At 37.0% G+C, this 24,074-nt stretch overlaps 1 protein-coding gene across 1 annotated transcript; it reads left to right on the top strand.

The window, feature by feature from the left end:
• The first annotated feature begins 1,166 nt into the window (after positions 1-1,166).
• On the top strand, positions 1,167-16,539 carry LOC120334478 (uncharacterized). The gene is made up of 13 exons (XM_078111986.1): positions 1,167-1,309; positions 1,357-1,484; positions 2,058-2,229; positions 2,738-2,781; positions 3,594-3,746; positions 3,879-4,064; positions 4,623-4,730; positions 5,596-5,709; positions 10,550-10,675; positions 10,764-10,847; positions 11,222-11,335; positions 12,876-13,364; positions 13,705-16,539. Exons 1-13 carry the CDS (start codon positions 1,167-1,169, stop codon positions 14,685-14,687), a joined length of 2,844 nt encoding a protein of 947 aa, XP_077968112.1. The 3' UTR covers positions 14,688-16,539.
• The last annotated feature ends 7,535 nt before the right edge of the window (positions 16,540-24,074 follow it).

Here is a 24,074-nt window from a genome sequence, read left to right as displayed (position 1 = left end):
CTGCCTTTATTGGCGGTTTTTGAAAAATCGCCCTTTCAAAAACGATAATTTCGTGAAATTTAATAAAGAATCCGCAAGAGAGCGTAATTTTTTTTTCGGTATTTTAGACTTTCCTCAACTTATTCTAAGTTTAATGAAGTGCATTATTGTTGTGTGACAAAGAGAAAAATATCTTCTTTGATGAACTATCCAGTAAATTTAGTTGAAATACAAAATCAGTTTAAATTTGTTGTATATACATTGTGCATAAATTGAAAATTATACGCTATGTTTAGTATTATATATGGCCAAGTCAAAACGTGCTGAGACTGTTCTGACATAATGAAATCGAATCTTTGAGGTTTCTACTTTTTACCAATGGTGTTGCAATGCTGCCTTTATTGGAGGTTTTCATGAAACGACGGTCCTAAACGACGAAAATTCAGTCATTTTTAAACAACTCTCAAAAAAGTATAAAAATTATTTATGCACTGTAACAGTCGCTTTAGCTTGTTTACTATGTATTAACAATACGAGGAGTGTAGTTAATGATTGTTTTGCTTTATTTGCTATTGTGAAACTGATCAAAATGTACACTTTTTTTTAAAAATCATTGGGAACATTTAATTTTACGCGTGGGTATTTTCTGCGATTCTGTCAGTCACAATTTCGTGTTTTGCTGCTAGCTTCACAGAGGTAGATAGCAGTCTCACCAGTAGGTACGTTCGTAGGTTTCAAGGTTACAGTGGGTAACTGAGTTTCAAATTCAAATAATTCCACATTGGCTATGGAATAAAATTTGGAAAAAATAAAAGTAACTGAGTTTCAAAAGTGCGAAAACCTATGAGTTGTTGAGCATGCACATAACTGGATTAGCAACAAATTATTTAAACTTCTGTGGTACAGTGGTAAGGAATAGGCTAGGACATAAACTGCTAGCGGTACCGGTACCATACCTGCATACCGTACTGCACTGTAATTAAGTGCTTTGGTGTTGGAGTCGTTTTATTTTTCATGATACAAAATGTAGAAAAACAAAGTCAGTGTCCTGAATAAATTCTAGATGAGTCAAATTTATTCAATTTCATATGATACCGTACCAATGAGAAAAATGCAAATCCGACTAAACTGAGATTCATTATTTTACATGTCACAGAAATATAGGCCTAAGCGAGGAATATAAAATAATGTCCGACTCTGAAAAACAACAAATCGTTCCTAGTTTGATCGATCAACAAACAATCGAATCTATCGATTCAAAAACAGACAAATCCAATTTTACTGACACAGAAACAATCGAGGCGGATCCAGCTGATCAACAAATAATCGAGTCCGATATCATTGATAACAATTCCAGCAATGATACCGACGATTCAGGAAACGAATCCCCGCAACAACAACAACATGGACCTATGATTCAGGACTTGGGTCCTGCAGTCCTGAGGATGAGATTCATGAAGAGCAAGTTCCAGGACAGGAATATCAGGTTGAAGAACCAGGGGAAGGTGAGGAATGTATATATTTGATGGTTTAAAATTCTCTTGTTCCACACTTATGTTGTATGGCCTAAATGAGATTTTTTCACAGACCTCGGCCAAATAAAACTCATTTACTCAATGGGTATCATTAGATCATGTTTAGTAAGATTAAAATGAAAAAAATTTCAAACAGATACTTACGTGTGATATAACATTGCCTGTTATAGAGCTTTTCTGTGCTTGTATACATATGCCAGTATGCAGGAAGCCAGTTAAAACCTCTTCCAAACCTTGGTATTTTGGTATGAGCTATTGAATATTCTAACTTCGGTTTGTTATAATTGAATAAATGTTACAAACTAGCAACTGTTATATGGACAGACCAGTAAAACTAATATTGTTTGCGTCTTGCATACCATTCTCCAGGAAATATGAAATGTTACTGATATTGGCATAAAATTAAAACCAAATTTTACAGACCATAAGTAGCGGTCCAAGCACTCTTTTTTCTCAAAAAAATGATCGAGCACCTTATAAGTCGTAGCGACCTATTGTATGTAAAATACGATACAGTTTACCACACTATTCAATTTTCTACAGGTCCTGTATTTGTCCCACAACCAGCCCAACAGCAAGAGGTTTACCAGCAACCAACAACACAGGGAGGGGGAACTGGCAATGTTATAGTACAGCACTTCTACGACCAGCGCACTTTGAATTACCACGGGGCTCCTGTTTATCAAGGCTCTGTATTTAAAGGAGACGTAATAGGGTGAGTAGCCGACTATATCCTTGTATTTGTCATTCAAATCTGGTCTGTAGTATGCTTGGTATAGGCAGGTTCTAAGGGAAAGAAGGACATTTGCCTGTTGTCAAAGGTTGTCTAGTTGCTTGGAATTTTCAAGTACTTGAAAATGAAATTTTTGTGCTATGTGCACACATTTAAAGTTTTAGTAATGCTACGCCATGATTTCAAATATCGCTGATTGAAAGCTTTCTAGAAGTTATTTCTGGTGGAATAAAAGTAATGAAAAATTAATTTTGTATTAGTAATTTAATTATCTGGCCATAAAATCAGTTTAGTATATGAGCATATTCTCTATCGCGGGATTTCACAAAATCCATTTTTGAAAAACTTTGGCCAAAAAAAGAAGCTGGGAACCCCTGATCTAGATGGCCATGAATAAAATTATAAATAACAAACTCTGCTTGTGTAATACACAGATAGCTTGATGCAAAGTTGCAGCTTCCTTATGCAAATTTATTTCTGATATTTTCAGGTCTAAAGCGGAAGTGAGAGATGCTACAATTGGAGCAATAGGTGGTGGGTACTTGAAATATCTGATAACAAAGCTTCTTATTGTTAGCATATTCTCAACATGTGTAAATCATCGATAATTTTGATCAGAATGCCACTGGAAATAGGGTACCCCCAAAGTATGTGTATCAGGCTGGGGTCAGGACATAATTTTATTCCAATTTTTCTTATTTTAGTTCTAATACAAGTTCGGGAACTGTCTGTGATTGCCAAGTGAATATACCCACTGCCCATAGGGTGTCGTCCCTTTACACAGCTTGATGTAAAGTACGCGAACAAAATTAGTTACCTCCATGTTGGTACACTTCTGGAGTGCCGGAAATTGTTCCAATGGTGATGCAATAATATTTCAGTTAAAGAATGATTGATATCAAAATCATTTGCCCGGTGTAATATGCTAGAAAGCATATCAATATAGCAGTCACATTCATTAGGTACATCTTAGAAAAGCATTCTTCATTTGATAAACCCACAGCAATAATATTAGAGCATCTCTCAAATCAATGGACATGATATTCGTCCATAGTTACTGATTTTACCTCAGCACTCGTGAAGATTTTTTCCCCTACTTGCTACAAAAAGTGTTCCCTTGAATTTAAATAAAACATCAAAATATGTAATATTTATACTCAGCAAAAAAGAAAAGTAATAGCTTCCTCCAAATTCAAATACAATTTTAAATCAATATAGTCTAATAAAAAAGAATTTTCCATTACAGCAACCATAAAAAAGTAACATCAGCAATCAAAAATTCTGTTCATGCCTTCATGTCCAATTAAAATTATGCCAATCTTATGCTCCCAATTATATTTTTTCAGGGTCACAACAACCTCCTGCACTCGGTGGTTCAGAGGAACAAGCAGCTCTAGCCTGGTTTAGAGAAGCAACATCTGGTAGTTCTCAGGTACCTGCAATAGGTGGTCCCGAACAACGACCTGCTTTACCTTGGCATGGAGAAGGAGAAAGAGAAGGTTTGTGTTCATTTTAAAAACTTAAATTCATTCAATCAAAATATGATAATTAATTTTTTCTCGGCCCACAGCTCTGCTTTTAATGTAAGATGGTAGTATGCCTGAAATTACTTCTAGTTTTTGTTGCCATAGCTCTCCATCCCAGTGGTATTCCAGTCAGCAATCAACCTCTTGCATTGCCTGCACCAGAAGCTCAGATATCTTCACCAGGGAACGAACAGCTTGAAGAGATCGAGGCGACAGTGCCAACCAGTGAACCAGAAATATTGGATTCAATAAAGCGAAAGAAAGAATCGAAGGAAAGGCCAAACAGAGGAGGTAAAAGAAGCATTATTGAGCCATAAATACCCAGAATCGAACATTTAGTTTGGAGAATATATGAACGTAATCACCACATGGTGGTGCAATTATTTTCAAAACAAGCAAAATTTACTAAACTTTGTGAGACTATTAAAAATATTCTTGAAATGCTATCGCAGGCTGTAATGAATAATTCTGAATTGCAAATGTTCAGATTAAAAAAATATTCTTCTTTAATATAGCCTACTATTGGTCACCTCCCAAAGCTTTGATCGTAGCGAAGGCCTACAAAGCCCTTCACAGAACCTTCCAAGTGAAACTAATAAAAGTTAAAAGCAGGCCCATCAGCTGAAAGAAAGGCAATTTTGCCTTATATTAAGTCAAATACGCATTGTTATGTTTGAAAGGTTCTTTCTCCAAGTAGTGACTTCTCTGCCAATTATTTTTGATTTGGACGATTTTTCAACATCACATTAATTCTAGACTCAACTCAAGTAACACACGCTCGTCAAATAATTACATAATTTAATTCTTTTGTTGTATTTTCAATTTTACTACTTTTCTCAATATATTCAGGTTCCAGTCGAGATCCAGTGCCTGTTCCAACTCCACGTTCACCTGTGGAAAGAAGTTTCGTTCATGATGAAACAATGAATTCTAACGTAACGACACCTAAAGTTGTTGGTAAGTGTCAATAATTGACGTAAAAATATGTGGAAAATCTTATCCAAGCTAGCATATATATATATTGCCCTGCCTGCTGTACATTAACAAATCGTCCTGTGACATTCTTTTGGGAAGCCAGCCATTATTGTGATTTCCCGGACGAAGTGACCCGTAACACTCAGGAACCAGGTTGGGCCATAATTTCAGGTACAAATACTACGGGAGTCACTTGGCTAGTCACCAAACTCGTAATAGAACTAAAATAAAAAAAATTGGAATAAAATTATGGCCTAACCCCCAACCTGGTACACATACTACCTCAGGTGTCTGTCATTTGGTTCACATACTTCGGTATTAGGCTACCTAAAATTCAACCCATCTGTCATTCATCTTACATCTCATAAAAACATTCCCATGACTTGAAACAAAACAGCAAAATTTTTGATGTAAGATCTCAGGTTTAATAAAAATGTTGGAATGAAAGTAATAGCCGTCTAGCGCTTTCAACACCCTCAAGACTTGAAAATCTGGGATCAATTGGTCAAATATGTGGGGAATGACGGGTCAACTTCGTATTCAATTACCGTAAGTCTCGAAAACAGGGAATTCAGAATACTCAACTAAAAATTATTTTCGAGTCAAGTTCCTTAAAAAGTTGCATTATTTCATAACTTTGCGTTTTTCAGAATCCTGATATATTTATATCTAGAGATTTTAATGAAAATGACTCCATTTTCCATTCCCCATGACTACATTCTCTTTCAATTTTAAAATCCTAGTGAGAGCCGGAAAGTTGAAATTTAAGTGAAGCGGTGTAGTTGAGGCGCAAACACTACACTTCGCTTTATTCTGCTTCAAATTCAAATGTTTGATTCACATTTAGGAAGCCCTACTGCTTCAATACCGGAAATACAAGAAGCATTTCCACGAATTCCACCTGAACCTTCGAATAGAAGAAATGCAAACTTAGCATCTGGAGCAAGACCCAAAACAACAGGTATAAATAACTAATATAATTCTGTTACGTTTGTTGTATTTCTTACTCAAAGACAAAATTGGACAAGGATTTAGACAAGCAGCCCATTAGTACGTATAAAAGGGCATAAATTAGCATTAATTAATTTGATACAGGAGGGACAGATACAAATAACTGATAAAACGGCGGACTGCACCTTGAGCGACACTGACACATGTTTTTCGTCAGAACTGATTGATAGGGGGGATTCATGACACCCATTTTGGATAAAAAAAACTCTGTTAGGACATTTGTAACGTCATATAATAGATATAAAATTAGACTCAGGTCTGAGCTTTGCGACAACAAGGGATTGGAACTGCTCGGAATATCCGAATTTAAAATTAATTTTGTAAAAAAGGCACCATCATGTGAAACACAGGACAAGACTACCCACTAGGCAATTTTATTTTTAAATTTCTGTCATGAGTTTTCTTGCACCTCAGTGAATTTGAGAAAAATATGCGTCATCAAGTGCGCAGATTGCTAGATGGACTCCTGGCCATCGTGAGGTGGATCACGTAACTGCTGATTGGTTTCATTTGTTTTTTTGTTCAAATTTTGTTGCACCTAAGTAATTTTGAAGGAAATTGCACCACCAAGTGGCGAATCATCGTTCACATCCATCAGCACGGTTTGGGTCAACACTATGCTATTGGCATTGCATTTAATTTCTTTTTCAAATTTTGTTGCACCTAAATAAATTTAGAATAAAATTGAGCCACCATGTGGCGATTTGTCATTCCCTTACATATATCTGAGCGTATATTCGATAGTTTATCTTTGGTTATTTTCTAACTTGTCGTATAATTATTCATTACATCCATATTTTCAGTTTGCCCTATTCTTGAGTCCTTGTTGTTGGTTTTTTGAAACTAAATATTACACAGTGAAGTCACAATATATGCCATGAAGCGGAAAAATTATTCCTATTCAGCCAATCAAAATTTTGGTAAAATATCACGTTGTTGGTCATGATATTCTGATTGCATTTTTTTTCTGGTCGACCGATCAAAGCATCACAAACCTATCTCGAACGAATACCATGACTCTAAAAGTTACCCAATGAAATTTTCTTTGCAGTCAACTATATAGCCAGTCTCCTTGTCCAAAAAAATATTGCGCTTTTTCAAAAATAGATCCTGACATCCATCTATCATATAAAAAAAACAGCAAAATTCATATTAACGGTGCTAGGTAAACTTTGATGCGCTGAATTGCTTTTCTATTCGATGAATAACACTGGTTTTCTTTACATGGATCGTCGCTATCTTGAAATGTTAGAAGGCACAATGAATCTTCTCGCAGTTTAAACTTCTGCACCAATCAGAAGTCTTTATTTAAAAAAGTCTTGCCAATTATTATAGACAGGAAAATCATTCATTTCAAGCGAGTTGATACGTTGCTGGGAAAGTTTGGGAACCACTGAGTTTTGAGATGTACCAAGCAGAATTTGTCAAAACCATTTGTATTTCAAAGCACTAAAGAAAAAAGCTCCCAAGTTTTCACAATATGCTTAAAAATATTTCATTTCATTGAAATATATTTATAGGTTCAAGAAGATCAGCATCTCACCAACCTCGGCCATCTTTGAGACCGATATCTCAATCACAGGTTCAATCATTTCAAAGAAATGAGCGAAGACTTCCAACAAATCGTACACATTCAAGAAGTGCAGGTTAGTACCGTAATTTAATTTTTTGGGTGTAAATGCATTCGTATCTGTAGGAACGTGTAGGATTTACATCCGGATTGAGAAGTTTTGACTCTGACTCTAAACTACAATTACTAAGCTTTTTATATTCTGTTGAGAAAGCCAAGTCAACTCAATGATTTTTGAATTTCTATCAGGAATTTTGGGTTTGATTATTTCCTCTGTGATTCTGAGGATTCAAATTGGCTGGCTACAAATTCTTACTTGGATTTTGAAATGCAACTCTGGCTCTAACTGCAATATAAATGAAAATGTGCCATACCCCGCTTCCTTATCTCTGTTTTCATTTGCACCCCAAATACTCAAATGTTGCTTACAAAGATGAGTGTTGACAGACATGAATGTGGATACATAAATATTCTTTAATTTCTTGAAAAATCAAAACATAATTAATATACAGTAATATTCTTTAATTTCTTGAAAAATCAAAACATAATTAATATACAGTAATGCATCATTTTTTTTCAATTGTCAAATTAGATATGATGCAGATGAATTTGTGATTTTTTTTCGTATTTTCTATTTTACTACTTTTTTTAAAATTATATCCAGGTTCTAATCGAGATCCAGTGCCTGTCCCTACTCACCTCCCACCTACGGAAAGAAGTTTAGTGGGCAAAGAAACATTGAATTCAAACGCAACGACACCGAAAGTAGTTGGTAAGTGCCAATATTGGACTAAGAATGTGGAAAAACTTATCCGACATATATATTGGTCTGTTTTCTGTACGTTAAGAAATTGCCTGGCGACAATGTTTTGTGCTTCAGGCATTCTTTAGTAAAAAATAAACCTTTTCCTGACAGAATGATCACTGGTAAAACAAGCCTCAAAATTACCAATCCAAATTTCCAACCTATATCAGGGGTGGCCAACACGTCGATCGTCACCTCTCGAGCAGTCGATCGCGTCTGATGTTGAGTGAATTTGATAAAATCCCCAAAAAATTGCCTTGAACCAAGTGTATATTTTAAAACAGCAAGAATACAGTAATGTTAACGGGCAAAATACATTATATACACACACAGTATTTGAGTCTGGGCAAGCCGATAGAGCATATTATAACTTAACAAATCAAAGTTTTGCCGCTGCCAAGGTTTAAAAATGAAGTGCCGAATATCGCGTGTCTAGACTGACAAACGATCCTACAATAACTTCTGCAGTATGCGAAAGTTATCGTCATACTCCAAGAGTAGTGTGATAAATTTCATTCGCAATGGTAGCAGTGGCATCAAAATACCCAATTTTATCTAATTCCGAGCGAGCAAAGTATCGCTCATGGTAAAAATTGTAAATTAGATACTGAAGTTTCACCAGTCAAGTAACATTTATAGTTAAAATATTTACTTTATGCTGTTTAGATAATACATGAATACTTGGCAAGGTTTCTATGGGAATTTTCAACACTTAAGACTAAAAATTAGGCACGCTTTATACATGAATTGTATGACTTGAACAAATTTTAAATAAATGATGAAACATCTACTCCGAGTACAATTAAATAATCAAATCTACAATTAACTCGAATCGAACATTGGCAGCTGATTTTTTCTAAATGCTTGTTTGCAGTTATCTGCATATTCTGTGCCCATTTGTTTTTGTGTAGGACCTTATTACCAATCAGTCGATTGCGAGCTATTTTGTAGATTGTAGTCGAAAGCAGGTTTGCCACTCCTGCTATATATCAGTGGTTCCCAACCTTTTAGAGCTCGTGGCCCCTCAGTTCACCATTCAAAAAAACTAGTCGTGTTAGATTGTATTATGTTTTTACGACCTTTTATGGAATGCAAAAACAAACCAAAGATAAAAAAAAAAGCCCAAGCTTTTCAGTATATGATCAATGGGAATTTTGTGCTTGCGCTGTCCTTCCATTTTCGTATTTTGGGCATTATGATCAAACTATTCATGTATAAGAAGTTCACACTGTATTCGCAAATTACCTATTCAAGTAATGAAGCTGCAGTGAACGCCTGAAGAGGGGATTTTATTTTAAAAAGAAAGTTTGCAAATTGGGTTGCTTTATGGTTAGTTGTTGGCCTTGTGTCGTGGCCCCCCTTGAACTACTTTGTGGCCCATCGGCCCCTGGTTGAGAACCACTGCTATATATCATTCACCTTACATCAATAAAAAATAATTCCATAAAACAGTGAAGTTTTCGAAAAATAATTATTGATGTTTAACGGTTCCCACCACCTTCAAGTTCTGTAGTTTTGGAATTGATTGGTCCTGTGGTTACTTCTGGAGAAAAAATCAAAATGACCAATGTGTCATTTCATGAAGCCTCAAAAATAAAATTCAGAACACCAAAATAAATGTTATTGTCCAAGTCAGAATCAGACAGTAAGACACCAACAGTACTGCTGCTACTTTTCACTGTTGGCAATGAAGCTGAAACACAACCTAATTTGTACATATAAGGCGCACGATTCATTTTTGAGAAAAGAGTATTTCAAGTGGGTCTTATGGTCCTTAAAATACGATAATACAACTCTGATTTGTTCGTTTGGTAGCTTACGTATTTCTTTTCGCTGTCACTTCGAACGAGGTTTTGGGCAAGCAGCCCTTCACATGTATAAGGTCGTTAATTCACCATTAATTATTTTAATGGGTTGGATTTGTAAAGACCAGCTCAATTATTTGGATGATGAATTTAATGGCTCTTTTTGGACGGATGCCATATTCCATTGCATTTTCAAACTCATGTTAAAAATAGCACCACCATGTGGCGAATTATTGTTAACATCCATAATTACAGACTGAATCAATGCTACTCACTATTTCCATGCATTTCATTTTTTTTAAGTTTCGTTGCATCGTTGTAAATTTTCAATAGAATTGCGCCACAGAGTCGTGATTTTTTGTTCACGTCCATAAGCACAGTTTGGCTAAACGCTACCCACTATGCCAATGTATTAAGTTTTTTTTTTCGAGTTCCGTTGCACTTGCAAATTTTGAATGAAATCGCTCTATCTTGTGGCAATTTGTCATTCTTTTCCATATATCTGAGCGTATATTCAATCGTTTATAACTTCACAATGCATTCAAAAAAATTTCATTCCTTTTTTGTATTCGACTCAATTTACTACGTTCGACTTTTCCTTTAAACCTAGGTCCAAGAAGATCAACATCTCACCAACCTCAGCCATCTTTGAGTCTAATATCTCAATCCCCTGTTCAAACACATCAAAGAAACGAACGGAGACTTCTAACAAATTGTACACGTTCAAGAAGTACAGGTTGGTCCTTATATTTTTCGAGTGTATTTGCATGCGAATCTGTAGAAAACGTTGGAAAGGGGATACATAGATATTTCCTAATTAACAGATGCCAGATATTTATCACAATTGGATGAAACAAGCGAATATGAATATAGTGCTGAATCTTTCAATTTCGCTGAATCGAATAAAGGTAAGATGTTCAATCTATGGTGTTACAACATAGCTGGCGTCTTTTTTGGCAAAAAAACTACTTGCCTTGTGATAGATAGAAACAAAATGCACAATCCGGGTTTTATAAAGGTGTGACCCCATCCAAAAAAAAAAAAAGGAAAATAATTCAAATCAAACCGTTGAAAATGCTTGTTGACTTCTTGCTTTTTTAATTTTTACTGGAAATTTTGACTTACTTCATTGAAAATCTAAAATTAAGGCTTAGTCATACACAAATTTGATTCCGTATCCTGCTCCTAACTTAGCTTAACTCAGCTACTCTCTGCAGCCTACAATGACGATTTAAGAAATAAATTAGTAATTATATTTCATATCCCTGATTATTAATTTCAGAAAGCGACAGTGAAAGCACCTTGAGCAGCGTTGGAAGTTTAGTTTCGCATCAAAGATACAGATCGTATAAGAAATTGACGTCTACGAGAAAAGCAGGAAGGAAATCTCGCAGAAGTAAGTTCGCTCAATCCTGCCGACGAGGCAATTAAAACTTTCTGACCCGGGTAGGACAAACGCCCAGACCCAATGATATAGCCTAGGCCAGGGGTTCTCAAACTTTTGGCGTTGCGGAGCCCTTGAAAAGGTTGACTATTATTCACGGAGCCCCAAAATAAATGTTACAATTTTTACTTTCCGATTAATATTCCTGAGTAAGTGTAACGTACTTTACTCAATTTAAATACTAAACCCTTTTAATAGGGTTAATACAAGTCATAAATAAATCTAAATTTCAAAGATAAATTGTATATACTAAAGCTGTAAATTTGACACATGACAAACATATTAATAAATTAGGCGTTGAATCTTTTCCCCTCTTGACATTTTTGGAAGACTTAAAAGGTCGCTAATAACGTGCGCGATTGCATTTTGTTACAATCGCCGATTGTTTTCGCCAGCATGACGTGTTTTTAAACCTCAAACATCTTTACGCCGGTGTTTATTCTCACTAAATCAAAAATTTCCTTCGGCATATATGCCATATAATGACGACGATAATTGTTTTTTCGTTCTCGTGGGGAATTATAAGTTCAATGTGAAAAACATGTTACCATATTATAATCATCGGCGACGAAATGCTAAAAATAATAGTTGATAAAGAGGTAATTTCCGCAATTCAAATTTGGAACCTATGGCCTAGGCCACTGGTTCCCAACTTTTTTCTCATGTGACCCAATCTTTCTTGAAAAATAAATTTTGTAGTGATCTTATGGCTGAAACTAATAATAAAATCGTTTTATATTTATTTTCCCATAAATCACTTCAAAGTAGGAATGCAGCACTTGCTTGTCATCAGCGACTTTCTTGAATCATGGGTGGCAAATAGATGATGCCTGGTTCTTACAATGTGATACCTCCAGCATATCAGTAATTTAACTTTTTGCTGAAAAAGAAAGCAACACCTGAAGATTTTCGGGCGACCCAGTTTTGGGTCACGACCCATAGGTTGGAAATTACTGGGCTAGACAGTGAACGGAGAGACAGTTATATATCACGCCTTAATCATTAGATTACTCGAGCGAAACTTGGTAATGCCCAAGTATTTAAATCTGTGATAACAGTAATGTAAGCAGATGGATTGGACATGTCATGGTGCCAGCATTCTAAGTACTGGTATTTAAAACGAGATAGCGCTCTTCTGACACATTATTGCTTAAAATATTCGGGACTATATTTTTATGAAAAGACCCCCTTTGAAAACTTGGTCATGAATTATTTTATAAAAAAAATTGAATGAAAGTAGGCAGCGAATATTTAGCATAAAGCAATTATTTCAACAGATAACGAGAAGTTTTTTCTTTGAGAGATAACAAAACACGTTTTTTCTCAGCTGGGATGCGGGACTTAACCTATCAATTTTTGTTAAATTTTTGATAGATCATGTGATATTCAAGGACATAAGAAGCTCAAATTTCAATTTCGATTAGCATTGAGTTGAACGCCCATAAGTGCAATGTTCGTGGCGCTCAATATATTCGTTTTTGTTTTTATTTAGGTTGGATGATGCAAACCGAAAATCCCATGATCGAATCTGAGTCTCAAACCAGTCTCGTTCACAGAAGAGATAGAATGAATCAAACGGATAAGAAGCCAGCTGATGATATGGAAGCACAGACGGACAAACGTCGTACAAGAGACAGACTTTTGCAAACAGACAATTATAATCTAGATATGGACACTCAGACAAGGCCAGACATTGCTTCACGCATTTTTGGACATGCACTTGCCAGTACTGAAATGTACGTACAAACAGATCCAAAACAAGCACTCGACAACGACACCCAGACAACTATTCTACAACAGACGAACACCCCAACACAGACTTTGGTAAAAACTTTCCAAGAAAATGAATTTCAAACCGATCAGAGGGAAACAAATGCTACTTTTTCCCAAACCAACGGTATATCCACCGAAGCTAGTGCTGAGCTCAGTAAAGAATATGAAGAATCCTCGTTGGAAATGATTGAAATGTATAACAGAGAAGGTGAGCTAAGATGTGAATATGGCACAATCATGAGGTATTAAGTGATGTGTTGTGCTAGGAGTGCCCTTATTTCTAGGTTGCGATTTTGATCGGTTGCATTAGGTAATTGGTTTCGACTATGACTAGGACGAAAAAACTGCAAAGCCTAAACTTCAAAATCTGATGACATTATATGAAAAAATGCTATAACGAGAAATGCTAAATATAAAAAACAATATATCAATCTAATATAGGTAAATTTGACGCATTTAACTGCTAGTATTTATTTCTAAACAAAACAGATGCGAAAATAGGTATCTATATTATATCAAAATATTAAAATGAATGTTTATTTTCTCAGCTTCAACCGTGAATCTACCGTGGAACCTCCGACCAATGCTCACTGTACTCGCGATCATCTGGAAAATTATTTTCTGCAAAATTTCATCGAATATTCTGAATAAAAGTGTTGATGACACAGTAAAAACCTATCTTGTTCTCCTTTCTCAATTCTCCAACAGCAGCGTGGATGACAAACGACTTGAACAGTTTGCGGGAGATACAGAGGAATTGGCGAAATTAGCGGAACATTTTAAAAATGAAGGCAAAATCATCCATGCAGTAGTTGCTTACTACGCTCTTGCCAAATTACATAAGCTGGTGAACAAAACCCCCGAATTCGTGCAAGGTATCTTATCATGCATTGAACAAATAAGCTTAGTCATGGAAGAAATGATAAAACAGAAACAAACAAAAACCTTTATTCACGTGATATCCCTTATTACTGAAATGACTGATTTCATTGGATCAATATCAAACTACAGTCAGTTTATCAATGAAATAATAGGCAAAGCCACAAAATTCGATTCAGAACAAAAGTTCATTTCATCTGTAGTTTCATGCTACGTCGCTGCTAAACTACATAAACTTAATGACAAGGGAAATCAATCGGTGAGAGGAATTTATCACTCTCTTTACCAAATACAACTCGCCGTTGAAAATATGACAAAACAACATTCAATGAAAAAGATTGTCATAGATCACGTGATACCACTCATGCATGAATTGTTAGAGATTGTACGAACGACCAAATGTTCGAGTCTTAAAGTCAGAGTAGAGGAGGAGGCCTGGTGCTTACATCACATCGGTTTTTGCTACCATTACTGCGGTGAAGATCAAGAATGTGCGAACATAAACGAAACCGGGATCGAGCTCATAAAGAGAAATTTAGATAAACCTCAAACATATCTAATATATGGACTTTGTCTCAATAATGCGAGAGCAGCGTATCGTAGAATGGGAAATATAGAGAAAGCGGTTAAAATGTATAAAATGTCGTATTAAGATTGATCGAGTGTGGCCAAAGATGTATCGCGCAATGACTTACCGATTGTACCTAACTATGTTGGAATCACAGCCAGAAAATATTGGATACCCATCACCCCACCAAGTGTGTCAATAATGCCTAGACATCGATCTCTATAGAAATAGCAGTACTTTACGTATCAGCAGCTGTACAAAGCCTTGCTCGGAGCAAAATTGTAAAACCTCTCATGAATTTATTTCATCTATGGCCCGTAGTTGATTGTGTATTAAGTGATAAAGAATTTTGATTTCACACTTATTTCTACAAATAAATACAAGTGTTTAAAGAACAAGGCTCTGGACAAGCCACCAGTTTTTCTAAGACATCGATTTCTAGTAGCTCATTACACATGAATGGTTGCTTGACAGAGCTTTGTTCGGAGAGAAAGTATACAACGTCCAATAAAAATGATTATCTATGGCCCATATACGATACGGGTGAGATTTATTTAAGTTTATTCTCTTATACGTTTCTCTTGAACAATCTTGTGTAGCCACTGATATGTAAAGGGGCTTCGACATCTTTCCCTTTGCAGCATTTCCTACCAAATTTAATTACTTTCATAGGTTTAAATCCAACCCTTCAACGCCAACATAGCCTCGTTCTAACCTATAGCATGGAAGCCATTGCCCCCACTTTCCTTTCTAGGTTGTGTTTCATGTCATCCATATCTGATAGCGTGTATATTATTTGCGTTTTTCCATAAATCAAATTGGCAGATTCATTTTACATGAAATTTAAGTAATTTTTACGCTTGTGTTTTAAAGTGAGCAAACTCTCAGTTTTACCATTATTTGGCGATTCATTTGTGCGATCGAGTTTACTTTACCATTTTTTTAACAGTGATTCACAAAACCCTATATTTTCCATATCTTGTTAATAATAATTTATAGATCTTGTACGAGTCTCATACTGAAAATAAACACAAAAAGCATTTGGACTATTCTAAATTTCGAATCCAGATCTTCCACTCACGTTAGGTTCACTCCAAATCCGATTCCACGCTCTTAGTTTTGAACAAAAGAGTATTTGCCTTCGGCCAACTGAATTCGATTTATCACTATGAAGGAATTTGATAAGTTTATTTTTTACTCCTGGTTCAGGGAACTTGGAGACACCGACATGTCCAAATATATGTCTCTAGTTTCTTTCCTCGTTTCGGAATATTATAAAATCTAAACCCAATTCCCATCTCTTAGAATTTTTAGCCAGAATCATTGCTTTTCCATCCGAATTCGATTTATCACTATCAGAAAGTTTCTTTTTTTTCTACTCCTGGTTCAGGGAACTTGGGAGACCTGGTGCCCCGAAGCCGAATTTAAATTTCTAGTTTTTGTTCTCGTTTACTTCGACTTTGGAAATGGGATTTGTCGTTATGTTGGATACAGTTTGACAATAAAAAGCTTGATTAAAGACCAACAGCTACGTACGCTAGTTCCTGTTAAATATTTTCGACTCGTAATGAGGCTTCTGATTTTTTAATGCAAATACAGGCCCGAGTGTAAATAAATTCTACAATGTGGTTACTGAAATTTTTAGAAACTTCGATTTTTTTTGGTCTTCTAGTTAAAACAAAACTATAATTTCAAAAAAGAATTCCCTTTTGTGATTTCAATGAATATGTTTGCTTTCTTGTTTTATTTGAGGTTACTAGTTTAAGAAATGTATGCAAATTAAAAAAAAAATTAATGCACGAAAATGTGTTTTTTCCAAATTTCCTAATTGTATTTAATGGAATCAATTTGATGATACCTTGATATTTGCTTCACTTTATTAGCAATCATTTTTTATTACAATTTATTTCAATTTTAAATTGAATTATAATCTTGTCTGAACTAGACTGATGAATTTGAGAAAAATTATATATATTTCAAGTCTGTGTCGCCGAACCATCAATGTTATTCTCGTTTTTATGAAGATAGCCCCTCGAAATCTGATTTTTTTCTCGTTCGAATACGACTTGTCTTATTTATTCTTTGTACCAGTTACATAACCATTCGGTATTTAAGTTATTCCAGGAAAAAACTTATTGATATTCCGACTGCGTTTAACTCATATTTAATTGAAAACCAACAAACAATAATAAATGATCAGTTCCATGCTTATATAACATATAAATTGCAATTCATCCGCTAGTTCTGCAGCCAGATGGAAGCGCGGAGATACGGTATCGCTTGGTATTATCAATAATGTCGCGCAAAAACATTCCCTACAGCAGTTTCTAAAACTGCAACCAGGTAAAAATACTAATTCGCTTACGTTTCAATATCCACAATAGAACAATTACTGCTCAACTGCACTTCTTATCAATCCCAGTCAGTACTAACTGCTTAGATTAAACCAGATTTAACTTCCTTCAGTACCGGTAGTCGAAAATTCATCAGCACGTTCTTCAAACCCAGCATCGTAAGCAAATAGAATCGAAATGTGACGTAACTAATAATCTGCCAAGCAATATGACAAGTTTGGTTTTGTTCTGACTGAGCGACGCGTACTTCTCTATTTATCTGAAAAAAATTTATCAGCTCCCTCAAGCGTGGAACTTAGCTTTGTCAAGTCAAAATCTATTTTTGTAATTTGTTTAAAATATTTTTTGACAATACTTTATCACGTTTTTTAAACATATCATAACAGCGACCAATTTTGCGACATATTAGTTTGAGGAGCCATGTCTTGCACATTAAAAAATAGTCCTCAAAGCTTCCTCGATTTTGTACAAGGTTCGGTAAAATGAAGACTATGGGATTTAAAGAAAGTGTAAAGTACTTTTTAACAGGAGGCTTCTGAAAAAAAGACCTTGCTCCAGAATATATATATAATTCCAATATTTCCTTCACAGTGGTAATGCACAAATTTCAATTGCCGGAGTCGCCTCGTACATGATTACATTTGCGGTTAATGTATGAGAGACCACAGCCAATCTAGTATGAAAGGTGGAAACTTATAAGTCGGAACTTATTTAACGCGACTGAAGCATTTGATTATAATTCATGTCTTGTGTTGCATATTTCACAAACGTCAGAGGGCACTAGAGTTGCACAAAATTTGGACTTTCAGAAATATTGGCGCACAACCTGATCATATTATGTGTACCAGGTTAGAATGGAGATTGTGCGCCATCTTGGTGCACATACCTTAAGAGCGACAAAAATTTAATTTGTTGTATATCACCTTATTAATATATTAATCAAATATCCTGGCAACAATGGTTGAAAGACTCCCAAGTGACCTATCTTCAGAAACATATGATTCTGATGTATCGATAGAAATCACGCTGATACAAACCTGAAAGAAAAACTTGAGTATTTTTATAATATTTTGATAAAATATTGACGTTCTGCAGCACCAAAGTCAACAAATGGACGATATTCAAAATATTGTATATAGAGTCAACAGCAGCCTCATTGAAAATCCATTCACTTTATCTCATTTAACCTAGCTAAACAAATCAAACTCAACCAGTTCTGTATTTGTGGTCTAATATTTAATTTAATTTTACCTCAGTAATTCTCTTCTGGTTTGCAGCAACAAATAATGCCGACTCCTTGACTATCACAGCCAAAGGGTAAAACGCGGTGATGCGTGATTTGTTTACAAACAATGTTTCAACAGTTGGTGTCGCAGATCGAAATTCAATAGTTTTATCGGGGAAGAACAATATCAGGTTGGAACTTATGATATTTTAGTTTGTCATTATTTTGTTTAAATGCTTGTGCTAATGCTTAGAGTCGTGGATTAATAGGAAACCGAGGTTACGTGCATTCCAAAATTGAATGGTATTAGGTTAATGATTTTTAAGTTTTTAGGTAAATTGAACAGGTATTAAATGCATTGTTTCGTGCTTTTTAGAGGCAAAAATGTTTTTCCAAGTTTTCAGGCCAGGTATGTTTGGTGCTCGATATATAAATTTATAAATGCATATATATGTTATGGAATTAAACTTTTTCATTATTTTTATCTTAATATTTATACCGCAACTGCTCAAAAACGATTCCCCCTTACTTCTGATTACCCGTAACCTTCCTCAGAGATGCGTCTCTTTTACTTCTGAGTGAGTGCCCGTAACTTTGTTCAGAGATGAGTCTCCTTTACTTCTGAGTGAATGCCCGTAACTTTGCTCAGAGATGAGTCTCTTTTACTTCTGAGTGAGTGCCTGTAACTTTGCTCAGAGATGAGTCTCTTTACTTCTGAGTGAGTGCCTGTAACTTTGCTACAAGATGAGTCTCCTTTACTTCTGAGTGAATGCCCGTAACTTTGCTCAGAGATGAGTCTCTTTTACTTCTGAGTGAGTGCCTGTAACTTTGCTCAGAGATGAGTCTCTTTTACTTCTGAGTGAGTGCCTGTAACTTTGCTCAAAGATGAGTCTCTTTTACTTCTGAGTGAGTGCCTGTAACTTTGCTCAAAGATGAGTCTCTTGTACTTCTGAGTTAGTGCCCGTAACTTTGCTCAGAGATGAGTCTCTTTTACTTCTGAGTGAGTGCCTGTAACTTTGCTACAAGATGAGTCTCCTTTACTTCTGAGTGAATTCCCGTAACTTTGCTCAGAGATGAGTCTCTTTTACTTCTGAGTGAGTGCCTGTAACTTTGCTCAGAGATGAGTCTCTTTTACTTCTGAGTGAGTGCCTGTAACTTTGCTCAAAGATGAGTCTCTTTTACTTCTGAGTGAGTGCCTGTAACTTTGCTCAAAGATGAGTCTCTTGTACTTCTGAGTTAGTGCCCGTAACTTTGCTCAGAGATGAGTCTCTTTTACTTCTGAGTGAGTGCCTGTAACTTTGCTACAAGATGAGTCTCCTTTACTTCTGAGTGAGAGCCCGTAACTTTGCTCAGAGATGCGTCTCTTTTACTTCTGAGTGAGTGCCCGTAACTTTGCTCAGAGATAATTCTTCTTTACTCCTGAGTGAGTGTCTGTAACTTTGCTCAGAGATGAGTCTCCTTTACTTCTGAGTGAATGCCCGTAACTTTGCTCAGAGATAATTCTTCTTTACTCCTGCGTGAGTGTCTGTAACTTTGCTCAGAGATGCGTCTCTTTTACTTCTGAGTGAGTGCCCGTAACTTTGCTCAGAGATAATTCTTCTTTACTCCCGAGTGAGTGTCTGTAACTTTGCTCAGAGATGAGTCTCTTTTACTTCTGAGTGAGTGCCCGTAATTTTGCTTAGAGATGAGTCTCCTTTACTTCTGAGTGAGTGCCCGTAACTTTGCTCAGAGATGCGTCTCTTTTACTTCTGAGTGAGTGCCCGTAACTTTGCTCAGAGATAATTCTTCTTTACTCCTGAGTGAGTGTCTGTAACTTTGCTCAGAGATGAGTCTCCTTTACTTCTGAGTGAATTCCCGTAACTTTGCTCAGAGATGAGTCTCTTTTACTTCTGAGTGAGTGTCTGTAACTTTGCTCAGAGATGAGTCTCCTTTACTTCTGAGTGAATGCCCGTAACTTTGCTCAGAGATGAGTCTCTTTTACTTCTGAGTGAGTGCCTGTAACTTTGCTCAAAGATGAGTCTCTTTTACTTCTGAGTGAGTGCCTGTAACTTTGCTCAAAGATGATTCTCTTTTACCTCTGAGTGAGTGCCCGTAACTTTGCTCAGAGATGAGTCTCTTTTACTTCTGAGTGAGTGCCCGTAATTTTGCTTAGAGATGAGTCTCCTTTACTTCTGAGTGAGTGCCCGTAACTTTGCTCAGAGATGAGTCTCTTTTACTTCTGAGTGAGTGCCCGTAACTTTGCTCAGAGATGCGTCTCTTTTACTTCTGAGTGAGTGCCCGTAACTTTGCTCAGAGATAATTCTTCTTTACTCCTGAGTGAGTGTCTGTAACTTTGCTCAGAGATGAGTCTCCTTTACTTCTGAGTGAATGCCCGTAACTTTGCTCAGAGATGAGTCTCTTTTACTTCTGAGTGAGTGCCTGTAACTTTGCTCAAAGATGATTCTCTTTTACCTCTGAGTGAGTGCCCGTAACTTTGCTAAGAGATGAGTCTCTTTTACCTCTGAGTGAGTGCCCGTAACTTTGCTCAGAGATGAGTCTCTTTTACTTCTGAGTGAGTGCCCGTAATTTTGCTCAGAGATGAGTCTTCTTTACTCCTGAGTGAGTGCCTGTAACTTTGCTCAGAGATGAGTCTCCTTTACTTCTGAGTGAATGCCCGTAACTTTGCTCAGAGATGAGTCTCTTTTACTTCTGAGTGAGTGCCTGTAACTTTGCTCAAAGATGAGTCTCTTTTACCTCTGAGTGAGTGCCCGTAACTTTGCTCAGAGATGCGTCTCTTTTACTTCTGAGTGAGTGCCTGTAACTTTGTTTGGAGATGAATCTTCTATACTTCTGAGTGAGTGCCCGTAACTTTGCTCAGAGATAAATTTTCATTTATGTGGATGAGTGCCCGTAACTTTGCGCAGAGATGAGTCTTCTTTACTTCTGAGTGATGCCCGTAACGTTGCGCAGAGATGGGTCTTCTTTACTTCTGAGTGAGTGCCTGTAACTTTGCCTAGAGATAAGTCTCATTTTATATTAGAGTGAGTGCCCGTAACTTTGCGCAGAGATACGTCTCCTTTACTTCTGAGTGAGTGCTTGTAACTTTGCCTAGAGATAAGTCTCCTTTACTTCTGAGTGAGTTCCCGTAACTTTGCTCAGAGATGCATCTCTTTTGCTTCTGAGTAAGTGCCTGTAACTTTGTTTGGAGATGAGTCTCTTTTACTTCTGAGTGAGTGCCCGTAACTTTGCTCAGAGATGAGTCTCCTTTACTTCTGAGTGAGTGCCCGTAACTTTGCTCAGAGATGCATCTCTATTGCTTCTGAGTAAGTGCCTGTAACTTCGTTTGGAGATGAATCTTCTATACTTCTGAGTGAGTGCCCTTAATTTTGCTCAGAGATGCTTCTCTTTTACTTTTGATTGAGTGCCCGTGACTTTGCTCAGAGATGAGTCTCTTTTACTTTTGATTGAGTGCCCGTAACTTTGCTCATAGATGCGTCTCTTTTACTTCTGAGTGAGTACCTGTAACTCTGCGCAGAGATGAGTCTTCTTTACTTCTGAGTGATGCCCGTAACTTTGCGCAGAGATGGGTCTTCTTTACTTCTGAGTGATTGCCTGTAACTTTGCTTAGAGATAAGTCTCCTTTACTTCTGAGTGAGTGCCTGTAACTTTGTTTGGAGATGAATCTTCTATACTTCTGAGTGAGTGCCCGTAACTTTGCGCAGAGATGAGTCTCTTTTACTTTTGAGTAGGTGCCCTTAATTTTGCTCAGAGATAAATTTATCTTTCTGTGGGTGAGTGCCCGTAACTTTGCGCAGAGATACGTCTCCTTTACTTCTGAGTGAATGCCCGTAACTTTGCTCAGAGATGCATTTCTATTGCTTCTGAGTAAGTGCATGTAACTTTGTTTGGAGATGAATCTTCTATACTTCTGAGTGAGTGCCCTTAATTTTGCTCAGAGATGCGTCTCTTTTACTTCTGAGTGAGTGCCCGTGACTTTGCTCAGAGATGAGTCTCTTTTACTTTTGATTGAGTGCCCGTAACTTTGCTCATAGATGGGTCTCTTTTACTTCTGAGTGAGTACCTGTAACTCTGCGCAGAGATGAGTCTTCTTTACTTCTGAGTGATGCCCGTAACTTTGCGCAGAGATGGGTCTTCTTTACTTCTGAGTGATTGCCTGTAACTTTGCTTAGAGATAAGTCTCCTTTACTTCTGAGTGAGTGCCTGTAACTTTGTTTGGAGATGAATCTTCTATACTTCTGAGTGAGTGCCCGTAACTTTGCGCAGAGATGAGTCTTCTTTACTTCTGAGTGATGCCCGTAACTTTGCGCACAGATGAGTCTCTTTTACTTTTGAGTAGGTGCCTGTAACTTTGCGCAGAGATGAGTCTTCTTTACTTCTGAGTGAGTGCCTGTAACTTTGCTTAGAGATAAGTCTCCTTTACTTCTGAGTGAGTGCCTGTAACTTTGTTTGGAGATGAATCTTCTATACTTCTGAGTGAGTGCCCGTAACTTTGCGCAGAAATGAGTCTTCTTTACTTCCGAGTGAGTGCCAGTAACGTTGCTCAGAGATGAGTCTTCTTTACTTCCGAGTGAGTGCCTGTAACTTTGCGCAGAGATGGGTCTTCTTTACTTCCGAGTGAGTGCCTGTAACTTTGCTCGGAGATGGGTTTTCTTTACTTCCGAGTGAGTGCCTGTAACTTTGCGCAGAGATGGGTCTTCTTTACTTCCGAGTGAGTGCCTGTAACTTTGCTCAGAGATGAGTCTTCTTTACTTCTGAGTGAGTGCCCGTAACTTTGCTCAGAGATGAGTCTCTTTTACTCATGAGTTAGTGCCCGTAACTTTGCTCAGAGATGAGTCTCTTTTACTTCTGAGTGAGTGCCCGTAACTTTGCTCAGAGACGAGTCTCTTTTACTCATGAGTTAGTGCCCGTAACTTTGCTCAGAGATGAGTCTCTTTTACCTCTGAGTGAGTGCCCGTATCTTTGCTCAGAGATTAGTCTCTTTTACTTCTGAGTGAGTGCCCCTAATTTTGCTTAGAGATGAGTCTCCTTTACTTCTGAGTGAGTGCCCGTAACTTTGCTCAGAGATGAGTCTCTTTTACTTCTGAGTGAGTGCCCGTAACTTTGCTCAGAGATGCGTCTCTTTTACTTCTGAGTGAGTGCCCGTAACTTTGCTCAGAGATAATTCTTCTTTACTCCTGAGTGAGTGTCTGTAACTTTGCTCAGAGATGAGTCTCCTTTACTTCTGAGTGAATGCCCGTAACTTTGCTCAGAGATGAGTCTCTTTTACTTCTGAGTGAGTGCCTGTAACTTTGCTCAAAGATGATTCTCTTTTACCTCTGAGTGAGTGCCCGTAACTTTGCTAAGAGATGAGTCTCTTTTACCTCTGAGTGAGTGCCCGTAACTTTGCTCAGAGATGAGTCTCTTTTACTTCTGAGTGAGTGCCCGTAATTTTGCTCAGAGATGAGTCTTCTTTACTCCTGAGTGAGTGCCTGTAACTTTGCTCAGAGATGAGTCTCCTTTACTTCTGAGTGAATGCCCGTAACTTTGCTCAGAGATGAGTCTCTTTTACTTCTGAGTGAGTGCCTGTAACTTTGCTCAAAGATGAGTCTCTTTTACCTCTGAGTGAGTGCCCGTAACTTTGCTCAGAGATGCGTCTCTTTTACTTCTGAGTGAGTGCCTGTAACTTTGTTTGGAGATGAATCTTCTATACTTCTGAGTGAGTGCCCGTAACTTTGCTCAGAGATAAATTTTCATTTATGTGGATGAGTGCCCGTAACTTTGCGCAGAGATGAGTCTTCTTTACTTCTGAGTGATGCCCGTAACGTTGCGCAGAGATGGGTCTTCTTTACTTCTGAGTGAGTGCCTGTAACTTTGCCTAGAGATAAGTCTCATTTTATATTAGAGTGAGTGCCC

Source organism: Styela clava, chromosome 4, assembly GCF_964204865.1.
Source record: "Styela clava chromosome 4, kaStyClav1.hap1.2, whole genome shotgun sequence".
Lineage (NCBI taxonomy): Eukaryota > Metazoa > Chordata > Ascidiacea > Stolidobranchia > Styelidae > Styela > Styela clava.
This window is presented reverse-complemented; position numbering and strand designations above follow the sequence as displayed.